Source organism: Podarcis muralis, chromosome 3 (assembly GCF_964188315.1).
Source record: "Podarcis muralis chromosome 3, rPodMur119.hap1.1, whole genome shotgun sequence".
Taxonomy (NCBI): Eukaryota; Metazoa; Chordata; class Lepidosauria; order Squamata; family Lacertidae; genus Podarcis; species Podarcis muralis.
In genome coordinates this window covers 103,566,654-103,587,889 of record NC_135657.1, presented here as the reverse complement: position 1 = coordinate 103,587,889, position 21,236 = coordinate 103,566,654, and the positions used below count along the sequence as shown (strand labels likewise).

General features: G+C 42.8%; 1 protein-coding gene across 3 annotated transcripts in view; it reads right to left on the bottom strand.

Annotated features, from left to right (window-relative positions):
- Positions 1-220: 220 nt before the first annotated feature.
- Positions 221-21,236, bottom strand: part of WDR35 (WD repeat domain 35) — a 39,220-nt gene continuing 18,204 nt past the window's right edge. For 2 of the 3 annotated variants that reach the window (XM_028722299.2, XM_028722296.2), the window contains 15 exons: positions 20,877-20,946; positions 20,576-20,629; positions 18,403-18,512; positions 15,769-15,979; positions 12,868-12,948; positions 12,610-12,746; positions 11,358-11,561; positions 9,788-9,934; positions 9,410-9,542; positions 7,659-7,769; positions 6,586-6,750; positions 5,439-5,579; positions 4,514-4,670; positions 2,766-3,006; positions 221-1,977 (listed from right to left, as the gene is read on the bottom strand). In XM_028722299.2, the coding sequence (XP_028578132.2) occupies positions 1,824-1,977; positions 2,766-3,006; positions 4,514-4,670; positions 5,439-5,579; positions 6,586-6,750; positions 7,659-7,769; positions 9,410-9,542; positions 9,788-9,934; positions 11,358-11,561; positions 12,610-12,746; positions 12,868-12,948; positions 15,769-15,979; positions 18,403-18,512; positions 20,576-20,629; positions 20,877-20,946 (2,116 nt within the window). In that variant the 3' untranslated portion in view covers positions 221-1,823. The remainder of the gene's footprint in view (positions 1,978-2,765; positions 3,007-4,513; positions 4,671-5,438; positions 5,580-6,585; positions 6,751-7,658; positions 7,770-9,409; positions 9,543-9,787; positions 9,935-11,357; positions 11,562-12,609; positions 12,747-12,867; positions 12,949-15,768; positions 15,980-18,402; positions 18,513-20,575; positions 20,630-20,876; positions 20,947-21,236) is intronic. The other variant, XM_077926422.1, reaches the window with a different exon arrangement.

The following is a 21,236-nucleotide window of genomic DNA, read 5'->3' as shown; positions in this document are numbered from 1 at the left end:
ATGGAGGGCACAAGGAGAAGGGGATGACAGAGGATGAGATGGTTGGACAGTGTTCTCGAAGCTACCAACATGAGTTTCACCAAACTGCGGGAGGCAGTGGAAGACAGGAGTGCCTGGCGTGCTCTGGTCTGGTCCATGGGGTCACGAAGAGTCGGACACGACTAAACAACAACAAAACTTGACCACATGCTGGCAAAAAAGGCAACATGCTGCAGGAATATTAAAGAAATATAATAATTTATTTCCTTACGAAACAAATAACTATATTGGCGTTATCCATAACCATTTTCGTCCACAAAGAAAGTGGTTCGCTAAATGTTGTTACAAAATAATAGACGTTTTTCCATACAAAAAACATAAGAAGCAGAACGCCAAAACTAACTGCTACACCTGCATATAGATAATTAAATGTACAGGTAAATATGTTTTTTATTGAACTCTAAAGTGATAAAGTCGGTCGGCGCATATGGTTTCTTCTCGCTACATGTTTTGCCACTTCTGTATTGTCCATAGCTCTTTGCAACTGCCGCCGCTGGTGCTGCAGAAGGAATTGGTCCGGGAGGAATTGAGATTGCATTCCTACACTCAAAGATACACTTGCTGGAGGACTGCAGGATTCATTATAAGCAGCGCTGAAACTTGAGGTATGGCCCATGTAACTCTGCAAAGGAGGAGGTGCAATTTCATGCACATTTGGGTTGGGTGCAGTGGTGGATGGGGCCGTCAGTTTGTAGGGAAGGAATAGACAATGAGGTCTGATGAATGATAACCTGTCAGGCGAAAGGGGTGGGATGGTCGCTATAGGCTGGCAGGGAGAAGGGTCTATGCAGCATTCTCTGATTGGCTCTCGCAAGCCTGCCTGGGTGTGTGGGAGATCACACGCTGTTTGCAACGGCAAAGGGTTGCACGTACAACCTGAGCTTTTCCACAGAACTAAGGTCCTCTCTCCAGCAATTGTGGTCCTGGCATATCTGACTGAGTTTTAAGGTGCTGAGAGAGCATATGATTTGACTAAGCTGTGCCAAGGCTGCAGTAGCATATGTTGTCTCTTGGCACAGACTGGATCACTGAATAGTTTTTTTTAGATGGACGCAGCCTACCAGTTGTTCTTTAACTGTTTAGATCCATCATAGGCAAACGCCAGCCCTCCAGACGTTTGGGACTACAATTCCCATCATCCCTAGCTAACAGGACCAGTGGTCACGGATGATGGTAATTGTAGTCCCAAACATCTGGAGGGCCGGAGTTTGCCTACGCCTGGTTTAGATAACAAACTTTCGTAAGTTCATGGTGTAGGCCACAGCAATAATTGATCCATGTATGCTCCTTTGGATAAACATGATACCCATATTTAAATCTCAGTAATCTTTTCAGTATTGTGCTTAGAAAGGGACATCTGTGGGATTATTTTATGTGAAATGTAATTGGACCAGGACATTTTTACCAAAGTGTGAAAGTCATGCCAGATTTTTGTTGTTATTGACCTTGTCATAAAATCAATGCAATTTTTACATTGGTTCCCATCACAAAATCCTTTCCTTTAAGACTTCACCTCCACTGACCCCCCTACAAATCTTTTGGGAAACTATTCAGATACACTAAAATAATAATTTAAAAATCCACTGTTTTCCCAGGCTGAGGCTGTTTTAAAGAAAGGATTTGGAATAGTTCAACTCTGCATAGGATGGGCGAAATATTAGATAGCTTGTCTTTCTCTGTTTATTCCCCCCCGTAACAATCTCAACAGGGTTTCTAAGCATTTCACACCACATACATTTGCACTTGTTGTGCATACCAATAACAGCGCAGACATTTTTCTATGATTAATAGGCCACTGAGCTGTGGCAGAGAGGGCAGAAGTTGTAATTGCTGATTTCTTGGGCTTGTACACAGTGCTTGCAAATATTGCACATCCAAAACTGATACTCTGTGATGGCCCTTCCTGTAGCAACACATGTTGGGAGCTTCCCTTCTCCCCTGTTAAAAGAAACACAAAATGGGATTTAATTATTATGTTTTTTGGAAAGAAGACCATCTACAGCATCCCTCATATTGAACAGTGTTATTGCTAGTGAAAATATGATCAGTGCTATTCAAAGCTATGTTTGTTCACAGCACCAGTGTACAGCTATTTATTTTTTAATTTAGAAAAATTACAGTATAAAACGTACTTGATTTGTAAAACATTGTAAATATCTTAAGCAAGCAATGATAAGGAATGAAAGAAGATGAAAACAGAAGGGAAATAGATAAAGAAAAAATATAAGGGAATGAAAGAAAAAGAAAGTTTCTATCTACATCTACATCCTGGTGCATAGCTGGTAAATCATAAATCATATGGCAACTATTAGCAGCTTTAGTCATAATATGTCAGAAAAATCTTATTAGTGAGAACAACACAAAGGGCTGAGCATTGTCTTGAAATTTCCAGTGATTTATGAATCAACTCCAATGCTCAGCGGTCAAATTTGAACATCCTTGAAGCCCATGCCTTGTTACTTTTATAGTAAGCAAACTAAGCTAAAAAGAGAGATTCCCAAACCAGCTGTACTATTGCATTTTGTCAGGTGATTTAGCACATTTCTGATTAATAGCAACATGTCCGGGTGCTACTAATGAAAAGGTAGTGAGTTCGAGTTTCAGCCTCTATCAAAACTTTAACATGAATTGCAACATACAGGGTAGCTACTTTAAGCAACATTTGGATCATAGAGACAACATGTATTCTATTTTAGCCATAATGGGAATAAAAGCAGTAAGCTTACTCTTCAAGAAGACCCTCCAACTCTGACTTCTTGTTATCTTTAGGGAAGTGTTTTGTGAATATCTGCAGGGCAAGCTCTTCATACTGGTGCTTCTGGTCTGGGAGAGAGTTTTCCAAAGATTCCAGTTTAACAAAAGCTTTTGAGCAGATAGAAAAGGCTCTGTTGGCACATGCGCAAAGAGCCAACAGGGAATAGATCTCTACTGCAGGAATGATGTCTTCGTAATCCCTCAGATGAAGGGCTGCAAACAAGAGAACGAGATCTCAGCATACTTGCTTGCTACACTAAAATTGGCAGTAGTAGTAGTACATGAATCCTATTATTGTCATTCATTCACCCTGGTCCACACTCTTCGTACAGAAAGTTCCCTTTGTGCTAATGGGAATGGTTTGGTGCAAACAAAATGGAACTGCATGCATGGATTGGCTCCTCCAGTTAAACGGGAAAATCCTTTAGTAGGAGGGAGCTTCTGTGAACATTAGGTAAAGGTAAAGGGACCCCTGACCATTAGGTCCAGTCGTGGCCGACTCTGGGGTTGCGGCACTTATCTTGCTTTTTTGGCCGAGGGAGCCAGTGTACAGCTTCCGGTTCATGTGGCCAGCATGACTAAGCCGCTTCTGGCGAACCAGAGCAGTGCACGGAAACGCCGTTTACCTTCCCGCTGGAGCGGTACCTATTTATCTACTTGCACTTTGATGTGCTTTCGAACTGCTAGGTTGGCAGGAGCAGGAACCGAGCAGCGGGAGCTCACCCCGTCGCGGGGATTAGAACCGCCGACCTTCTGATTGGAAAGTCCTAGGCTCTGTGGTTTAACCCACAGCGCCACCCACATCCCTACAGCTCTCATACTGGCACTGAATTGCAAGACCAGAGCAAGTGCCTTAACTGTAAAAGTGACAAGGTTTAATCAGATCTGCTCAGATCTTCATGCCAAAGAACCTGGGAGGCATGTAGGGGCTTCAATGGGCTTCCCACTGTGCAAGAGAATTATCTCCTGATTTACAGACGATAAAAGGGCAATTGAGAATGGTTGGGAAAACTCTGTGAGTACCTGGAGTTACCCAAATTGACGGATTTAATAAGGAGAAAACCTAAAATTATGGTCAAGAAAGAGTGGGATTGTCTAAATGAATATTTACAAAACCAGGGCTCAGTTACCAAAATTTGGTTGCGCTTAGACCAATCTTGTGAAAAATATAAAGAATGCAAAGTGAAAAATTAAGGAAAACCTATAGGAAGGATATGAAGAACAGAGGTTATGGCGACTGAAGTATAAAAGACGTGTGGCGTAAACGGTGGAAGTCTTTTTAAAACATTTTAATTAAGGTTGATATCTTGCAAGACGGAAATATATAGCCATATGCAAGCATAGATCTAGAACTGTTGTTTATAGCAAACATTTTTCTATTTTCTAAATTTCTATTTTAAATCCTTCTTTCTTCTTTTACTCCATTTCCCCCCTTTGTTTATTCTTTCCCCCTCCCCCTCTTTCTTTCTGAATATTGCTTTATAGATGTATAAATAATTATGTTTATGTGTATATGTATGAAATTTGTTCTGTATTTCTTTTCCTATTTGATTTTTTTTGTATTCAATAAAATAATAATAATAATAATAATAATAATAATAATAATGGCAATTGAATACATTTGGTTAAGGAACGCATGTCTAATCCATTCAAAAGCTGCAACCTGAGCATTTGGAATCCCACAAACTACCCAGCGGTTCATAACAACAAGGAATCCTACCCGTCTTCATTGCTGTATCTACATAACCCTCATAAAGCTGCCTTTGGGCAAGTATAAAAAAATGGTAGGCCTCAGCTCCTCGCCAAGCGTTATCGATCAGGCGACTGTCTGAAGAGAGAACATCTTCCTCAAGCAGACCAGCTAATGCTGAAGTAGCCTGGAAGCAAAGAGAGAAGAAAGCATGAAGGGAAAATAGTTGTCTGTGCTATCAATTTATAATGCCCATTTTCAGTTTTCACTAGTGAAGACGGCTGCTTCAAAACGAATTTCAAACACTGTACGCAATACCATTGTCAATGTCTTTTGAATATAGCAGCAACGCACACAGTGCTCTTAAGTAACAATTAAGTTACCTCCTCCAAATTCACGCTCACCGAATGAGGTATGTATATCCTAAAACTAGACACATTTGTTTGGATGTGGAGCTCTGATGCAGAGATGGGCTTTCCCATATTCCACAGGTGAGAAACTGGATCTGGCCAGTGGGTGGATCCTTTAATCCCCTCTGACCCCCAGTGGGCCAACTCTGATAGGTGAGAGGGGCCTGTTCAACAGGAGGAAGAGGCACTGTGCTCAATGAAATAACAGCAAAGGGGTCAAGAAGCTGTTTTTACTCACAAGGTTGCCCTTTCTCCTGTTTGCTAAGTGAGATGTGTCGCTGGGATTATTTTTGGCGAGATCTTCTACACAGGAGTTATTAGCAGAGGAAATAACGGCATGAGGTTTCTGCAGCAATCCTGCCTGTAACCCTTTAAACCCTTTTCTGAATCTTTTACCTTTGTGAAACTATTCTCTACATACTGTTCTAAACAGCAATTTTTCAAAAATATAAATGTTAGGAAAATCGATTTGTTGCCATCTGTTCTAGAGACATTTTTCAAAATGCCTGCTTTCATGTTTGGTGGGTGATCAGGCATCACCGTACCTCTGAAATTTTCCCCTTGACTTTTCCCCTCTGCGCGTTTTTCATTTGTTCGTGATATTGTTCCACCAGTAAAGCTGACATCACGTAGAGCTTTTTTACACGCAAAGGCTTGGTCCTCTTTTTAGCCTCTTCGTCTGCAATCTTTTTAAAGAGAAATTTCAAAAGAAATGCACCATTAAAAAACAAGAACAAAAAAGATGAAGTTTATTTTTGTTTTCTGTCTACAGCTTGAGAGTGAAAGCCTAAGGCAGGGGTCAGCAAAGTTTTTCAGCAGGGGGCCGGTCCACTGTCCCTCAAACCTTGTGGGGGGCCGGACTATATTTAGGGGGGGGGAATGAACAAATTCCTATGCCCCACAAATAACCCAGAGATGCATTTTAAATAAAAGCACACATTCTACTCATTTTCAAAGTGATGAGCTTTGGTCCAAGTTTAATTCTGGAAGGTGCCTTGCTGCTAATTTTGAGCAATCCAGCAGCCCTGAATGCCCCATCCCACTCTCTAGTTGTGGGTCTGCTGGCATTCAATAGGAAGGAATAGGGTAAAGAACTACCTAACCCTGACATTCACACTTGGTTGGAGGCAACCCATGTTTTCACCCCAAATGCAAAACACCACCCCCTTTTAAATATGAACAGGAAATAAACTCCATTTTTTACAACAGCAGCAACAACAACAAAACCTGAAACAAAAAAGTAACAAACATTTAGATACAAGCTGATAGTTCTGTGCAGCCTTCCTTCAGTAAGAGGCCAAAGTATTAATCTTCACTTGAAACTTAAATGTATTGAGCTACTGATGTATTGCTGAAAATATTGCAGCCTTAGTATACTGATTATGTGTTTGTAAGTTCTCACCTATAGAAGTGTGTGGCTAAAGTCACACACACAGTGAGGAGCTGCTGTTCAGAAAATACATGCCATGCACACCTGTGTGCTTGAAAGCCTAGGTAAAAGGCTTCACTGGATAAAAACTACAGCATATGATTAGAAATGCATACATTTGTTCCCAGAAACAGAAGCAGCATCGTTGTGCAAAGTTAAACCAAAAGCTCCAATACAAAAAGTAAATCGTCTTAATTAATAAGCATTGCATATTATCAAAAAATGCACACATATATTGGACAGTTCATCCACAATAACCGTACCTTGAACATGAGCTTAGCAGCGTCAAAGAAATAGTTGGCTTTACGATACAACTCAACAGCATCAAGGGGCTTGTTCTTTTCTAATAATTGAGATGCGTATCTAGCTAGTAGAGAACCAATCTCTTTCATATTGTGTTGTTTAGCCAGTTCAACAGCTTTACTCCACTAGAAGCAAAGGTAACAAACATTAAGTCAATTAAATACAATTATCTATCTATCTATCTATCTATCTATCTATCTATCTATCTATCTATCTATCTCAAAGGTCCATTCTTTCAAGCAGAAGAGCTCTGCTGCTGGAGAAAATTGGTTCAGGCCTTAAGGCTTTGAAGCTACTGGTAAATCCTATTGTGGTGGAATATTGGGACGCAACTCAGGGACAGAATCAATGTAGCTTCTGCTGGTACTCTCAATGGCAAAACAGTACTGGTGTTGCACTGCCAACGTTTTTGAAAGACTCTATGCTTCAGGGTGAGGAACCGCTTTTGGGCAGAGAGCCACATCTAGCGCTGGGCGATATCTGGTTTTTAACATTGTGGTATATCACCAGCTAAACATCAGGATATACCAATATATCACGATGTCTGAAATCAAAATGGAGCTACGTAGAGGCATTGGCTGGTCTAATCCTTTCGCCTGTGTTAATTCCCAAAATACCAGCCTGGATTCCAAGGCAGATAATAGCAGCATGGGAAGTCTGTGCATAAGGGAATTGGAACTGGCACAAGGGAATGTAGAAACACCTTCCATCGCAACATCTCCATTGTTGTCCTGATCTGAATTGTGTTTCTCCACTCTGCCAGCTGCTTTTAGGAAAATTAAAAGGCTGCTGGGAGTTCTGATTTCAGGTCTCTTATGCAATTTGTGGCTTGGCCCTCGGACACAGAGCACAGGAGGATGTAAGCAGCTGGTCAGTACGAATCAGTTGATTATTAGAGGTTATTATGTAAAAGCAATCCTGGCTATTGAGGGGGAAATGATATTAGAATGAACCACTATTAGGTATTAGAATGAAATTAATGTGCAAACAACTTTCCAGTTCAGCATCTCCTGTGTTGGACTTATATTGTTACCTGGTTGAGATTTACACAGATATCTACTGCATCCTTGGGTCTGTTACACTTGAGAAAGGCTGCTACAGCTTGTTCGCACATACCCACAGTAACAAACTTGTGGGCTATGTCCTGCAGGAGACACCAAAAGCATAATTAAACTGCAGAAGGAGAGCGTTATTAGGGTGATTGCCAATTCAGCTGTACTCAAGAGTATAGCCTGACTTTATTGGATCTGCTCTGAGTAGGACTAAATTGGCCCTATGTCTGTATTGTCTAAACTGCAGATACCAACTGCAGATACTTCAATACTAATAAATTCACCATGACATATGCTAACAAGGAGACTACTTTGTCAGATGCATCTGTTCATTTGATGGATGTAGAAGCACAATATCGTTACCATATGTAGTAACTAGCAGAAACTCTAACGTCCTTACCATCTTCTCCATATTTTAGGCACATCAATAAAATTTAATGTAGTGATCAGCTGCGATAAAATCCCCCCCCCCCCGCTTTATGATAAGCAATGTACCACTTTTCTTCCTGTGTCCCCTTTAAAAAAATTTTTTACAGCTGACATTCTTTCTACCGGGGTTTGGTATTAGAAAATTTAGAGCTCTGAAGAGTGTTGAGAAAGAACATGCCCAAGGATATTTTTGTGTTAAATATCTCATTCATACACACACACACACAAGGATACTCTATCAAATATGTCTGTGTTGTTACCATCTTCCAAAACGCAAAATGTGGTTTAGGATGAATAACATAAAGGATCAGATTTGTGTAAACCAGTGGTTAGTTGCTGGATGAAGTCAGGTTGTTCTGACAAGCAGAACCACAGACCCAGATTGAACTAACCTGGCATGCTAGCAGGAACCAGCAGAAAAATTCCTGCTGGTGCAACACGGCTTTCTGCCCCTCTCTCTTCCCCCAAAATCCACCTTGGAGGGTTGGGGAGAACCCCCAGAACAGTATGAAGGGGGGGGGGGGAGAGGAGAGATGGGGTTGTTCCATCTGGCTAGCAAAAATGCTTGTGCTGCTGGAACAAGCAGAGAAGTGCGATGCTGCAGCCCTCCCACAAAACGTCATCTTTTGCATGTTTACTCAATATGGCTATGCTTTGCTTCCACAGCTGGAGGAAGCAGTGCTTCTGAACACCTGTTGCTGGAAGCCACAGGAGGGGAGATGGCTCTTGTGTTCAAATTCTGCTTGTGGGTTTCGGGCAGGTGTCTGGCTGTCAACTGTGAGAACAGGATACTGGACTAGATGGGCCACTAGATGGGCCACTGGCCTGATCCAGCAGGCTCTTCGTTGTCGGAATCTCCGTTAGACCGAGCTGATAAAGCTCATCTTCCGGAATCGCCCTCCGACGTGATTAATGACCTGAGCCTTTGATGAGGCTCCAGGCACATTCCCATTCAGCAGAGAATCAAAGCAGCACGCGGAAGTGATGAGATTTATGGCTACATCGCTATGCTTTCTTTTCTAGGCTACGCAGACAGAAAAGAAATATACATCCTCTCTCTGTGAGAGCAGAGAGCAACCGAAAACAAACAAAAGAACAGGAAACCAGTAACGTCACATCCATCTCCCATGAGACTTCCAACAGCCTGGATTGTCTCTGAAATGTAAACAGAGTCTTGTGACTCTAAAGCACTGCATGGTGGCAAACAGAAACTAACATTCGTATGTTCTTAAGTCCAAGGTAGCCATGTACAGGATTACAGCCTGAGGGTGAGAATTCGCAATAAGTAGCTTTCCATACTTACAGGAAGCAATTTGTTGTTTTCTGGAAGCGAGTTAGCCAAATCTTCTAGCGCTTGATAGTCTTCCAGCATATAGTAACATTCAGCCAAACGTTCGTGGTTTCTGCCTTGTACATAATATGGCACGGCATTTGTCCTATAAGAAGTTGGGCATGGGTGGGAGAGAAACCAGATCTCTGATGATCTGCTTCCTATTGTCAAATTGTCAATGTGTTTAATTTCCTAGGGTCAGTGCTACAAAAGGATTGATAATTGCACCAGCAACAAAGTAGGGAAACAGAATAACCCTGCATAAGGCAATTAAAAAATCAACAACTAATTAAGTCTCCAGTTGGACAGGAGGCAGCAATAGTCACTTATAGTGTCAAGTTATGAACATACCATTTCTGTCTATCGGCAAAGTAGTCCCCAATTTCATTGTGTGCCATTTCAAGGAGACTGTCATCTCCGTGTCCCGAGCCTGTCTGCAAAAGCTGCACTACTCGGAATCCGTTCCCTAGTTTCATTCGCAAATCAACGGCAAGGTCTCTGCAAATATAAAACCCAAAAATGCAGCTTCACGAAATACAAAGAGAGCCAATTCTAAAATGCTTTATTCATTTAAAAGTACGTTTAGATCACCTTTAAAAGGCAGAAGCCTCTCAAGGTGGCTTATGGACAAAAATATTCAACAGAACACAAGCCTATGGTCCCTGACAGGACGTTCTGTGGGCCGAAAGGTATCAGAGAACTCCTTCTCCACAGGGGACAGCACTTTCTGCCACCGTGGCGGGATGGTGACGAAGATTTCCACTGCCATGGTTGTCCTGCTGGCGGTCCTCCTTTGGCGGCAGGGCCAAAGATGAGGTGAGTTAGGTGTGTGTCAAGGATAGCCAAGGATCTGCACCCTCTCAAACAGAGCCAGAAACTATGTCAGCCTGAGAGTTGGCATAATTAATTCCATCCCACTGCCTCCAAAAAGAAAAAAAGAACTCACTCCCCTCACATTCTCTCACTCCACGTTCACTCCATTATACTCATTCCCCTCACATTCTTTCTCCCTACAGCCCTGCAGGTTTCTTAAAGTACAGAGCTGTGGACCAAAATGTTCAAAACGTATCTCAACCATGAAGTGACTGGGTGGCTTTTGGCAAGTTATTCTTGCTAAACCTCAGTCCGTACCTGTAACAATAACTGGCCTGCCTCATATCGGGTTGCTATAAGGATGATGAAGAGCATGTTTGGAAATGCTCTGGACACTGTAAAGCTTTACATAAATGCATCACCAAGGCAGCTTAAAAAGGTAAAGGGACCCCTGACCATTAGGTCCAGTCGTGACCGACTCTGGGGTTGCAGCGCTCATCTCGCTTTATTGGCCAAGGGAGTCGGCGTACAACTTCTGGGTCATGTGGCCAGCATGACTAAGCCGTTCTGGCGAACCAGAGCAGCGCACGGAAACCCCGTTTACCTTCCCGCTGGAGTGGTACCTATTTATCTACTTGCACTTTGATGTGCTTTCAAACTGCTAGGTTGGCAGGAGCTGGGACTGAGCAACGGGAACTCACCCCGTCGTGGGGATTCGAACTGCCGACCTTCTGATCGGCAAGTCCTAGGCTCTGTGGTTTGACCCACAGCGCCACCTGCGTCCCTGAACATTGTATAGCTTTACATAAATGCACAGTAACATCACCAAGGCAGCTTACTAGGCCTCAAACAGATGTTTTAATCTATTTTCAGTTGGTTTGCCTGATCTTTCCCAGTTCTGTCCCTATGCCTGGTATTTTTTCTTTTTCATTGGTCTTCCCCCATTTGAGTTATGCGGGCTTGAAATTTAGAAAGGCAAGTATGGTTTGTGAGGCGCTCACAATTCCTAAATTCACTCACTCAAGATAAACAGCTCTCCCACGATCAATTGGGCTGTTGTGCACTCAGGGGATTCTCTTGTCAATTCAGATTTATCCTAGAAAATTACCTTCTGTCCATGTCCAAATACAACCTTTCAGCTTCTTCAAATTTGCCGAAGTAAACTGCCACTTCGGCTTGCCTCAGTAATTCACTCTGGAGGTTGAGAAGACGCTTGACAAACTTGATACCTTGGTAGTTTTTGTAGCGCACAAATGCTTGCTCAGCAGTGTTAAGATCCAATCTCTGGAGAGCCGTTTCAGCCAACAGTCGCCTGTATAAAGAACACAGATGTCTTGCCTGGAAAAAACAGCTTCATAAGGAACAGACTTAACAAATACTCTTGGCCGAATTGCAGGAGGAGCCAAAGCAGCATATGGAAGAGAAGCGGAGAAGGTGGATGCAGTGCCCAAAGATCTCGTGGTTTGGGGGGGTGGGAAAAGCTTTGGGTGTGCAGATAATTAATAATGATGATGATGATGATAATAATAATAATAATAATAATAATAATAATAATAAAAATTTTTATTTATAACCCACCCTCCCCGGCCAGAGCCGGGCATAGGGCAGCTAACACCAGTAAAATTACAGTAAAAACATAATAGGGAAAAAAACCAATTTAAAATACAAGTTAAAATGCAATTTAAAATGCAGCCTCATTTTAAAAGTAGCCCATAGATCAAAATCATAAGGGGAGGGAAAGGAAACATAAGGTACAGACTGAGTCCAAACCAAAGGCCAGATGAAGGGTCTCCACAACATTCAGAAACCTCCAAAGGTTTCGCATCATCCCTGATGGAAAAATCTAAGCTTATTTGAGAAGGACATTCAGGAAAAGGTTGCTTCAGGTATCACCTACATGCGTTATTCCTTTCTGAAGGTTCCCCATCTGACCTCTGCACTGCTCTCTGGTTCTTTTCTCTCTCTCCCTTAAAATAGGTTACCTGGGCTTGCTGAAACAGCTTACCTACCCACGATACAGGCCAAAAGCCGCCTGAGGATTGAGACAGAAAATGTATCACATGGTCCTCAGTGTCCTTTTGCATGCACCAATTCTTACATGACCTATTTACACTTTTGACATATCATGAGCAGCAAATGTTCAAATTTGACCTTCACAGGGGGTCAAATTAAGCTAGCGGCTCTTATTACTATTGGATGTTTTCACATCAAACTGAGATTATTTTCCTATATAACCGATACCAGTCCAAATCCGCAGCTAATAAAACCTGTTTTATTAACCTAGATTTAACCCTGAAAAGCCACAAGAATATAATCCCTCTAAATAGGAAAGAAAACCTAGGAAAAAAATGGAATTTTACCAAAGCCTTGGATGTGAATTTTCTTCAATGAACTGGGCAGACTCTGCAATGCCTGCATTATTTACAATCGCTTGTGCATCTCGTAGTGATCTAATCTCAAAATTAAGTATGCAATCCTTATTAGGATGTTCAGGATTCTGTAAAATACACACAAAAATAAGTTTAGTGGCTGCTCATTTCCATTGAAAACCACTGTTTTGTAAATTGTATAAATGGAATGTTTTTAGAAGGGGGGGTGGGAAGAAATCTAAAATTTACCTTTAATATTTCATCCAGTAAAACAGATTTAATTTCTAAATCTTCGAAGTTGCAAATGTATCCGGACGTTTGAAGGGGTTCCTTAAAATACAAGTTACCATATAATCAGCAAATCCAAATTATCCTGCAGCATTTCAGACAACAATTTCAATGCCATTTAGGATGCAATCGTATCTACACTTCCTAGGAAACAAATCCCACTGAAATCAGAGAGACTTAATTCTGCTGTTACTCACATTTAAGTGTGCACAGGATTGCAGGCTTTGGCAATATTATCACCAGTTTTTCTGCCTACTCAATTTATCTTATTCACGCAACCTCTTATCTGTGCTTCCTCTGTATTTGTGAAATGCAGAAGGAAGCCTGTGGAGCTCCTTGCAGCTTTCAGAAAGCGTCAACCTATTATTGCTGTCGTTTTTGCATTTGAGGTTAAAATCCTCAAGGGGCTGGAGCACAATTCCAACAGAGAGCAGCTATATCAATTTAAGCTTTTAGTCTTAAGTGCAGGGACTACAGAGAGGCTTATAACATTCTCTAAACCAGCCTTTCTCAACCTGTGGGTCACCAGATGTTGAACTACAACTCCCATCATCCCTAGCTAGCAAGGCCAGAGCTCAGGGATGATGGGAGTTGTAGTCCAACAACATCTGGGGACCCACAGGTTGAGAACCACTGGTAAACTCTAATTAACCAAGATGTGGTGACATCTTTTAAGGTTAAGCAACTATCAGACAAATTCATGGAAGATATCTCAATTTTCAGAGAACTGCAAGTACAAAGGCAGTTCATCTGGTGGCAGCTAGACTGGTGACCATATAACACTGGTCCTAAAGGATCTACATTGGCTCCCAGTATGTTTCCAAGCACAATTCAAAGTGCTGGTGCTGATCTTTAAAGCTCTAAATGGCCTCGGCCTTGTAAACCTGAAGGAGCGTCTCCACCTCACTTGTCTAGCCTGGACACTGAGGTCCAGCGCTGAGGGCCTTTTGCCAGTTCCCTCCCTGCGAGAAGTGAAGCTACAGGGAACCAGGCAGAGGGTCTTCTCAGTAGTGGCACCCGCCCTGTGGAACACCCTCCCACTGGATGACAAGGAGATAAACAACTATACAACTTTCAGAAGACATCTGAAGGCAGTCATGTATAGGGAAATTTTTAATTTTGAATGTTTCATTGTGTTCTTATATCTGCTGGAGGCTGCCCAGAATGGCTGGGGAAAATCAGTCAGATGAGTAGGGTTCAAATAAAATAATAATAACAACCACTTTGAAATACTAGGTGTTTGGGATCAGCAATAGGGATGCCCATCACCTTCATTATGAGTGGTTTCCCCAGGGACCAGAAGCGTAACATGGGTCAATGAGAAGTCATGCCTTCAGTGTTTTGGGCCCAACTCTGCTGAACTCCCTCCCACTAGTAAGGAAGTCGGATATTCACAGTCCGTGATGAGTTTCAGATGCCTGGCTAAAAACCAATTTATTTAAGGAAGTCTTCACATCATGAATGCTTCTTTGTGGTTTTAAAATTTTCTGATTTTCTTTCGTTTCCATTTCTGAGGTTTAATTGACGTTTCAAATTTTGTATGTTGCTGTCAGAGCTGCCTCAGGTCCCAGCTCACAGAGGACCAACGCCAGTCCGTTGTTATAAAAAATAGTCTTTATTGAAGTTCAGTTTCTCTTTTACAGCCACGGCGCGCAGCTCTACGTCTTAAACCCTAGACCGCCGAAGCTCCGTCTGAGTCTCCCCCCCCCCGACACCAGTTTAAGACCCTAGCCTTGCTCCACCTCTTCCTCTGCTCCCTCCTCCTCTGGGTCCGCTTGTCCGCCGAGGTCTTCTGACGCTGAGTCCCCTGAGTCTTCCCCCTCCCTCCGGCGAGCTTTAGGACCTGGTTCCCAATCCGGGTTTTCTGCTGTCCCGCGCGCCTGTACATTTGAACTTGGCGCGCGCGCCCAGCCTGCCACCTTCCTTCTGACCGTTATACTGCTCCTGTCGCTGCTTCCCTCTTCGGGGACGCTAGCTGGGTTTGACTCCTCCTCCCTGCTTGCCGGAGGAGACGCTGACTCTGACCTATGGGGCTCTTCCCCCCCACTACGCTCTGGTGGAGAAGCTGGTCCTGATTTCCAGCTACTGCTTTGGGAGTCTCCGCTGGCCCCCTGCTTCTGGTGTGTCCCCCCTGGGACCCCCCTTGCCCTGGCCATCGGCACCCCCTTCTGGGAATCTTCTGATTCACTGGAGAGGCTTATGGAATCTCTCGGGTCACTGTCATTCTGCCCTCCGCTGCCCTCAGATTCTTCCCCTTCGCTCTCCATTTCCTCTCTCCCCTGCGCCTCTGCTCCTGAGCCCCTGACAGTTGCGTTTCTTTTTTTATCCTTTTAAGCTGATTTGAGACCAGGGTGGTGAGAAGTGGGATAATTTTGTATAAATGATGATGATGATAATTAAATAATAAATAAATATATAATACTCTGCTTGAAAGCTTCCAGAGGATCCCGTCTAGCCACTCCTAGAGACAGATTGTTGGACTAGATGAAACTTTGGTGTGACCCAGTATTTTTACTATTACTTATGTAGTTGTTTCACCACATTGATCCGATAGCTCCACAAGGAGCAAGGTGATGTGGAGGGAAAAGGGAGAGGCATCCCACCCCAAAATCACTTTGTTCCCTTAATCCCTGTTGAACTTCCACCTATTTTCACTTTGCTTCCAGCTTGACAAAAACTCCTAGTCAATCAACCAAGGAATATATATGACAAACAATGTGCTAGAAGAACATATGATCTCCAGGTGGATCTGCAGAGAACCTCGCCAACTGCCTTCCTCCTATTCCAGCCCCAAAAGATGCAATGGGAGATCGTGGACTCCAAATTAAAATATTTGTATTTAATTATTGCTTATTGCTGTACCTCAGGATCCAAGTTTCTGAACACATACATTCTTGTTTTCTCCATCATGGCAAATAACTCTGGATTATCTCTGGCCCATTTCATATCCCAAACGTCTTTGCGTTCCAGTTTGAGTTGTTCACCTACTGCTTGGCTTCCTGAACTGTCTGTTATTCGGGTGTCCAAGTCAAAGAAAATCAGCATTCCTAACATGTCTATGATAGCAAGACGGCTGAAAATGAAGGGAGAATGAATGAAAACAAAATAGTCCTTTATCAACGTTCTGTCTCAGATTTAAAATGGTTTACCGTGAAGGTACAGTAGACCCTCGGGTTATGTCACTTTCGAGTAACGTAAACTTCGGGTTGCGAAAGCGGCAATTCCGGAAGTATTTTTCTGGGTTTCACCGCTCGTGCATGCGCAGAAGCGCTTTATCAAGCCGTGGCCATGCGCAGAAGCGGCACCTCTGGATACAGATTTTTCGAGGGGTGCACTGACCCCTGAATTAAATTCATATCCAGAGGGTCCACTGTATTTCTTAAACCAGAATCTCAACCAAAAATAGCATAGGTAGAAAAACATATTAACAGGTAAACACTGAATTCCCAAATTGGCGTTTCTTTCAACATCATAGTAATAATGATAATTAAAATTTATAATACACCCTTCTGCATCAGGTCCCAGGAAAGGTCAGAGCAATTTAAAATTCAGAATTACAAACCAGTTATCAGCTATTATATTTTCAAAAAGCTGTAGAATAAAGAAGTCAGACAATTCCACAATTGAGGGGCTGCCACAGAAAATGCCCTCTCTCACCCCACCCCACATTTTGAGGGGGGTAGAACTACCCTTAACACCTGGGAGGATCTGTCTGGAATGAGGTGGTCTTTCAGATCTTTGCGTCCTAAGTCTTTAGGGCTTTGAATGCTAAGATGAGCACTGTGAATTGGACAAGGAAACAAACTGGCAGCTCAGGCATCTGTTTCAGAATGGGCTGATACGAGTTCAAAAAGCAATCCCAGCCGAGTGGCCACCGGGACCACATAACACCGGTTCTGAGAGATCTGCATTGGCTCCCAGTACGTTTCCGAGCACAATTCAAAGTGTTGGTGCTGACCTTTAAAGCCCTAAACGGCCTCGGTCCTGTATACCTGAAGGAGCATCTCCACCCCCATCGTTCAGCCCGGACACTGAGATCCAGCACCGAGGGCCTTCTGGCGGTTCCCTCACTCTAAGAAGTGAAGCTACAGGGAACCAGGCAGAGGGCCTTCTCGGTAGTGGCGCCTGCCCTGTGGAATGCCCTCCCAGCAGATGTCAAGGCAATAAACAACTATTTTACTTTTAAAAGACAACTGAAGGCAGCCCTCTTTATGGAAGTTTTTAATGTCTAATGCTATATTGTTTTTAATATTCAGTTGGAAGCCGCCCAGAGTGGCTGGGGAAACCCAGCCAGATGGGCGGGGTATAAATAATAAATTATTATTATTATTATTATTAATCTGGCTGCTGCGTTTTGGATCACTTTGAAGTTTCCAAACCATCTTCAAAGGCAACATGGCGTAGAAGACACTGTAATAATTAATTCTGGAAGTTACTAGAGCAGAATGCTAATACGGTGGAATCTCGGTTTCCGAATGTAATCCGTTCCGGAAGACCGTTCGACTTTGGAAACGTTCCAAAACCGAGAAGCAATGGGTAGTCAGCAAAATCCATTGAGAAAATTGAGAAACCTGCAGAGGAAGCTGTTCAGCCTCCAAGGTGTGTTCGAAAATAGAAGCAATTACTTCCAAGTTTTCAGTGTTTGGCTTCCGAAATGTTTGGCTTCCGAGACACTCAAAAACCAAGGTTCCACTGTATGGTTCCACTTCTCTCAACATCATTTTCTGCCTGAACCTGCCCCACCTTCAGTTAATTTTTCACCCTTTCCCCCCTGTCTATTAAAAGCCTTGGGTTGTATCCAACATAGTGCTCTGTGAACATTCCATCAGTGCAAGAATTTCTGCTTGTGCAAAGGAATGTTCTCCTCCTTCCTCTCCCTGTTCACCCCCAAATCTATTCTAAGGGTTTCCCCCCAACCCTTTGGAGCAGATTTGGGAAGGCATGGGTGGAGTGGGGTGGCATTGATGGGATGGGATGGTTAAATACTACTCATTGTCTCCAATAAGGTAAAGGTAAAGGGACCCCTGACCATTAGGTCCAGTTGTGGCTGACTCTGGGGTTGCGGCGCTCATCTCGATTTACTGGCCGAGGGAGCCGGCGTACAGCTTCTGGGTCATGTGGCTAGCATGACTAAGCTGCTTCTGGCGAACCAGAGCAGCGCACGGAAACCCCGTTTACCTTCCCGCCGGAGCGGTACCTATTTATCTACTTGCATTTTGACGTGCTTTTGAACTGCTAGGTTGGCAGGAGCAGGGACTGAGCAATGGGAGCTCACCCTGTTGCGGGGATTCGAACTGCCAACCTTCTGATCAGCAAGTCCTAGGCTCTGTGGTTTAACCCACAGCGCCACCCGCGTCCCATTGTCTCCAATATAACATGTAAAATTCAGCCTCCTAGAATAATGTTTAATATTTCAACTAACAGAATGTGTCAGAATTCGTAAAGATTGCATCTCAAAAGTTGAGAATATATTTTACAACCAAACTTCTGTCTTACCTGGAGGTGCAATTCAGAGACATTTGATAAGGCCGGCAGTTGAGGAGATACTTCCGAATCAAACCAACGTTGGGGAGCCTGTAACTCTGAATGGTGCCGGATTCTCGTCCCTAGAGAAAAACAACTTTTGAGAAGCGAGGAAATATGAGCATAACACACCTTTCTTTATGTGCTGGACTAAGCCACAGGTAAGCAACCTGTATGTAGTCTTATCAAATGGATGAGCCAAAGGCTTGGGAGAGCAATAAAACTGTAGAGTTGGAAGGGACCATGAGGGTTCTCTAGTCCAACCCCAATTGCTGCTACTTCTTCTTCCCCTCAGTCCATTTGAAATTGCTGTGGCTGAGCAGGAATTGCTGAGCAGTGCAGAGAAAGGGGACTTGGGCACACCCCCTTTATTGGCAGCCCCACCCCCTTTTCCTCGCTGCTCAGCTGTTCCTATAGATTGGGGTGCATGAGAGAAGCGGGTGGAGGAGGAATAGAGCGATCTGCCTCCCTCTCGCAGGTTATTGTTGAGCTTTGCCTTTTCAAAAAACAGCAAAAGAAATTATTTGCGGGTACTCACTTCCCCAGTGTTGCATGAGGTTTCGTGCCCGCATATCAACAACCAAACCTTTGCTTTCATGCTTGAAGACCTTGGCTTCATTTTTTTTTTAAAAAAAATATTTATACTTTTCAAATTTATACATTTCATTATCTTTACAATGACTTTAAAATTTCAAAGGTTGACTTCCTTCCCCCTTTCTGCGGTTCCTTAAATTTATTTTGTAATATCTTCTGCATATCCAAATTCATTTAATTTGCTCATTTAATTATCTACTTTAAATATATACTCCTATGAAACTGCAGGTTATTACAATAATCCTGCCAATGTTTTAATGTTTGCAATTTATCTGCAAATATTCGATAAACTCCATTCTTTTATAAAAAGTTTGTTATCTTGATTTCTTATTCTTCTGGTAAGTTTTGCCATTTCTGCATATTCCATAAGTTTTTGTATCCATTCATTCTTCCTTTGCTGGGACTTCTGCTTCTTTCCATTTTTGGGTGAGGAGCATTCTTGTTGCTGTAGTCGCATACATAAATAAATTTCTATACAATTTAGGTAGTTCTGTCCCTATAATTCCCCAAAGAACAGCTTCTGGATTTTTATTTTTTTTACAAAGCTTATTTTAAACATCCTTTTCAATTCATTATATATCATTTCCCAGTAAGCTTTAACCTTACTACAATACTAGGGATTGCTGTGGCTGCTGTTTGTATATAATCTTTTGTGCCTGAGACACGAATCAGCTTATCTCCTGTTTGGCACCTTCTCCTGTATGCCCTGAGGCATAGTCAGTAGTGGACAGCGTAGTGGGGCAGCGACACTACCTGACCTCCAGTAGGTCATATCACTGCTGTTTACCACCAGGTAGCAGAGAGGGATGCATACAGTGGTACCTTGGTTTTCGAACAGAATGCATTCCGGGAGCCTGTTCGACTCCCGGAACCATTCGAAATCCAAAGCTTGGCTTCCAAGTGGCTGCGAAAGCCACACTGGACGTTCTGAGAATTGTTCGAAAACCGGAACACACACTTACAGGTTTGGATCGTTTGGGAGCCGATTTGTTTGAGAGCCAAGGCATTTGGTTTCCAAGGTACGACTGTACAGTGGTACCTCGGGTTAAGTACTTAATTCGTTCCAGAGGTCCGTTCTTAACCTGAAACTGTTCTTAACCTGAAGCACCACTTTAGCTAATGGGGCCTCCTGCTGCCGCCGCACTGCCAGAGCACGATTTTTGTTCTTATCCTGAAGCAAAGTTCTTAACCTGAGGTACTATTGCTGGGTTAGCAGAGCCTGTAACCTGAAGCGTATGTAACCCGAGGTACTACTGTATTGGAAACACATTGGTGCGAGCACCAGATTGGCTCTGCTAGCGCACTTGTACCACAATGGCCTCCCTGCTCCCTCTCTACCTCCCAGTGAACAGCAGCAGCAAGACTGGCCAGGGGTGTACTAGTGGGTATAGCCTTTTAGATTCAGCAGGGCAAGGGCAATATCGTCCAGCTATAAATCTAAGGTTATTCTTGAGCAGTGTTAAGAGAACCATGTGTGCTTGGAAAAGAATATGCAAATATTGTTAAATAAATAAATAAATGAATTAAAATAAACAGCACATTTGCTACTTACAATAATAAGTGTCTTATCAGATGCTGTTATTGCACAAATCGGATCCCTCGTTCCCTGAAACCGTATCAGATGTCAAGTTTAATCACCAAAAGCAGTTTTATTATTTGAAACAGAGCTGTAGAGCGAAATTGCTAGCAAGAATATGGTAACATTTGGAAGGGAAAGTAGTTTTTTTTATTTGCATGATAGAGCAATAAAAAATAATAATCAGAAGAAATCTAATGCACTTTCAGATTATAAACAACAACTCAAAACGGCTTTCCTCACAGACTGGCAAAACAAGATTCTGGTAAGAACTTACTTGTAAAGCTTTCGCATAATCAAGTACTCCATCACCTGCTCCAGAAGGGGTATCATCTACATGATAAATCCTGAAAGGAAAAATGGAAAAAGGAAATTGGTACAGGAATATTTTTTAGGGCTTTCACTTTACATACTGCACATGATGTTTCGTTTCCCAAATGTGTGTGTGTGTTTCCTGTGGTTGTTCTTAATGCAGGAGGGTTTTAAAAGTGTGGTTGTAGGGTTGAGGAAGGCAAAAGGTTCTGAAGAACCTGTCTGTAAGAATAAAACCCAGAGTAGGGAGTCATTCTGTCTAGAGCACGTCCTCCAGTGCAATCTTGCAAGCAGGAAAATACTACACAGGAGGAAGGTTGGATTT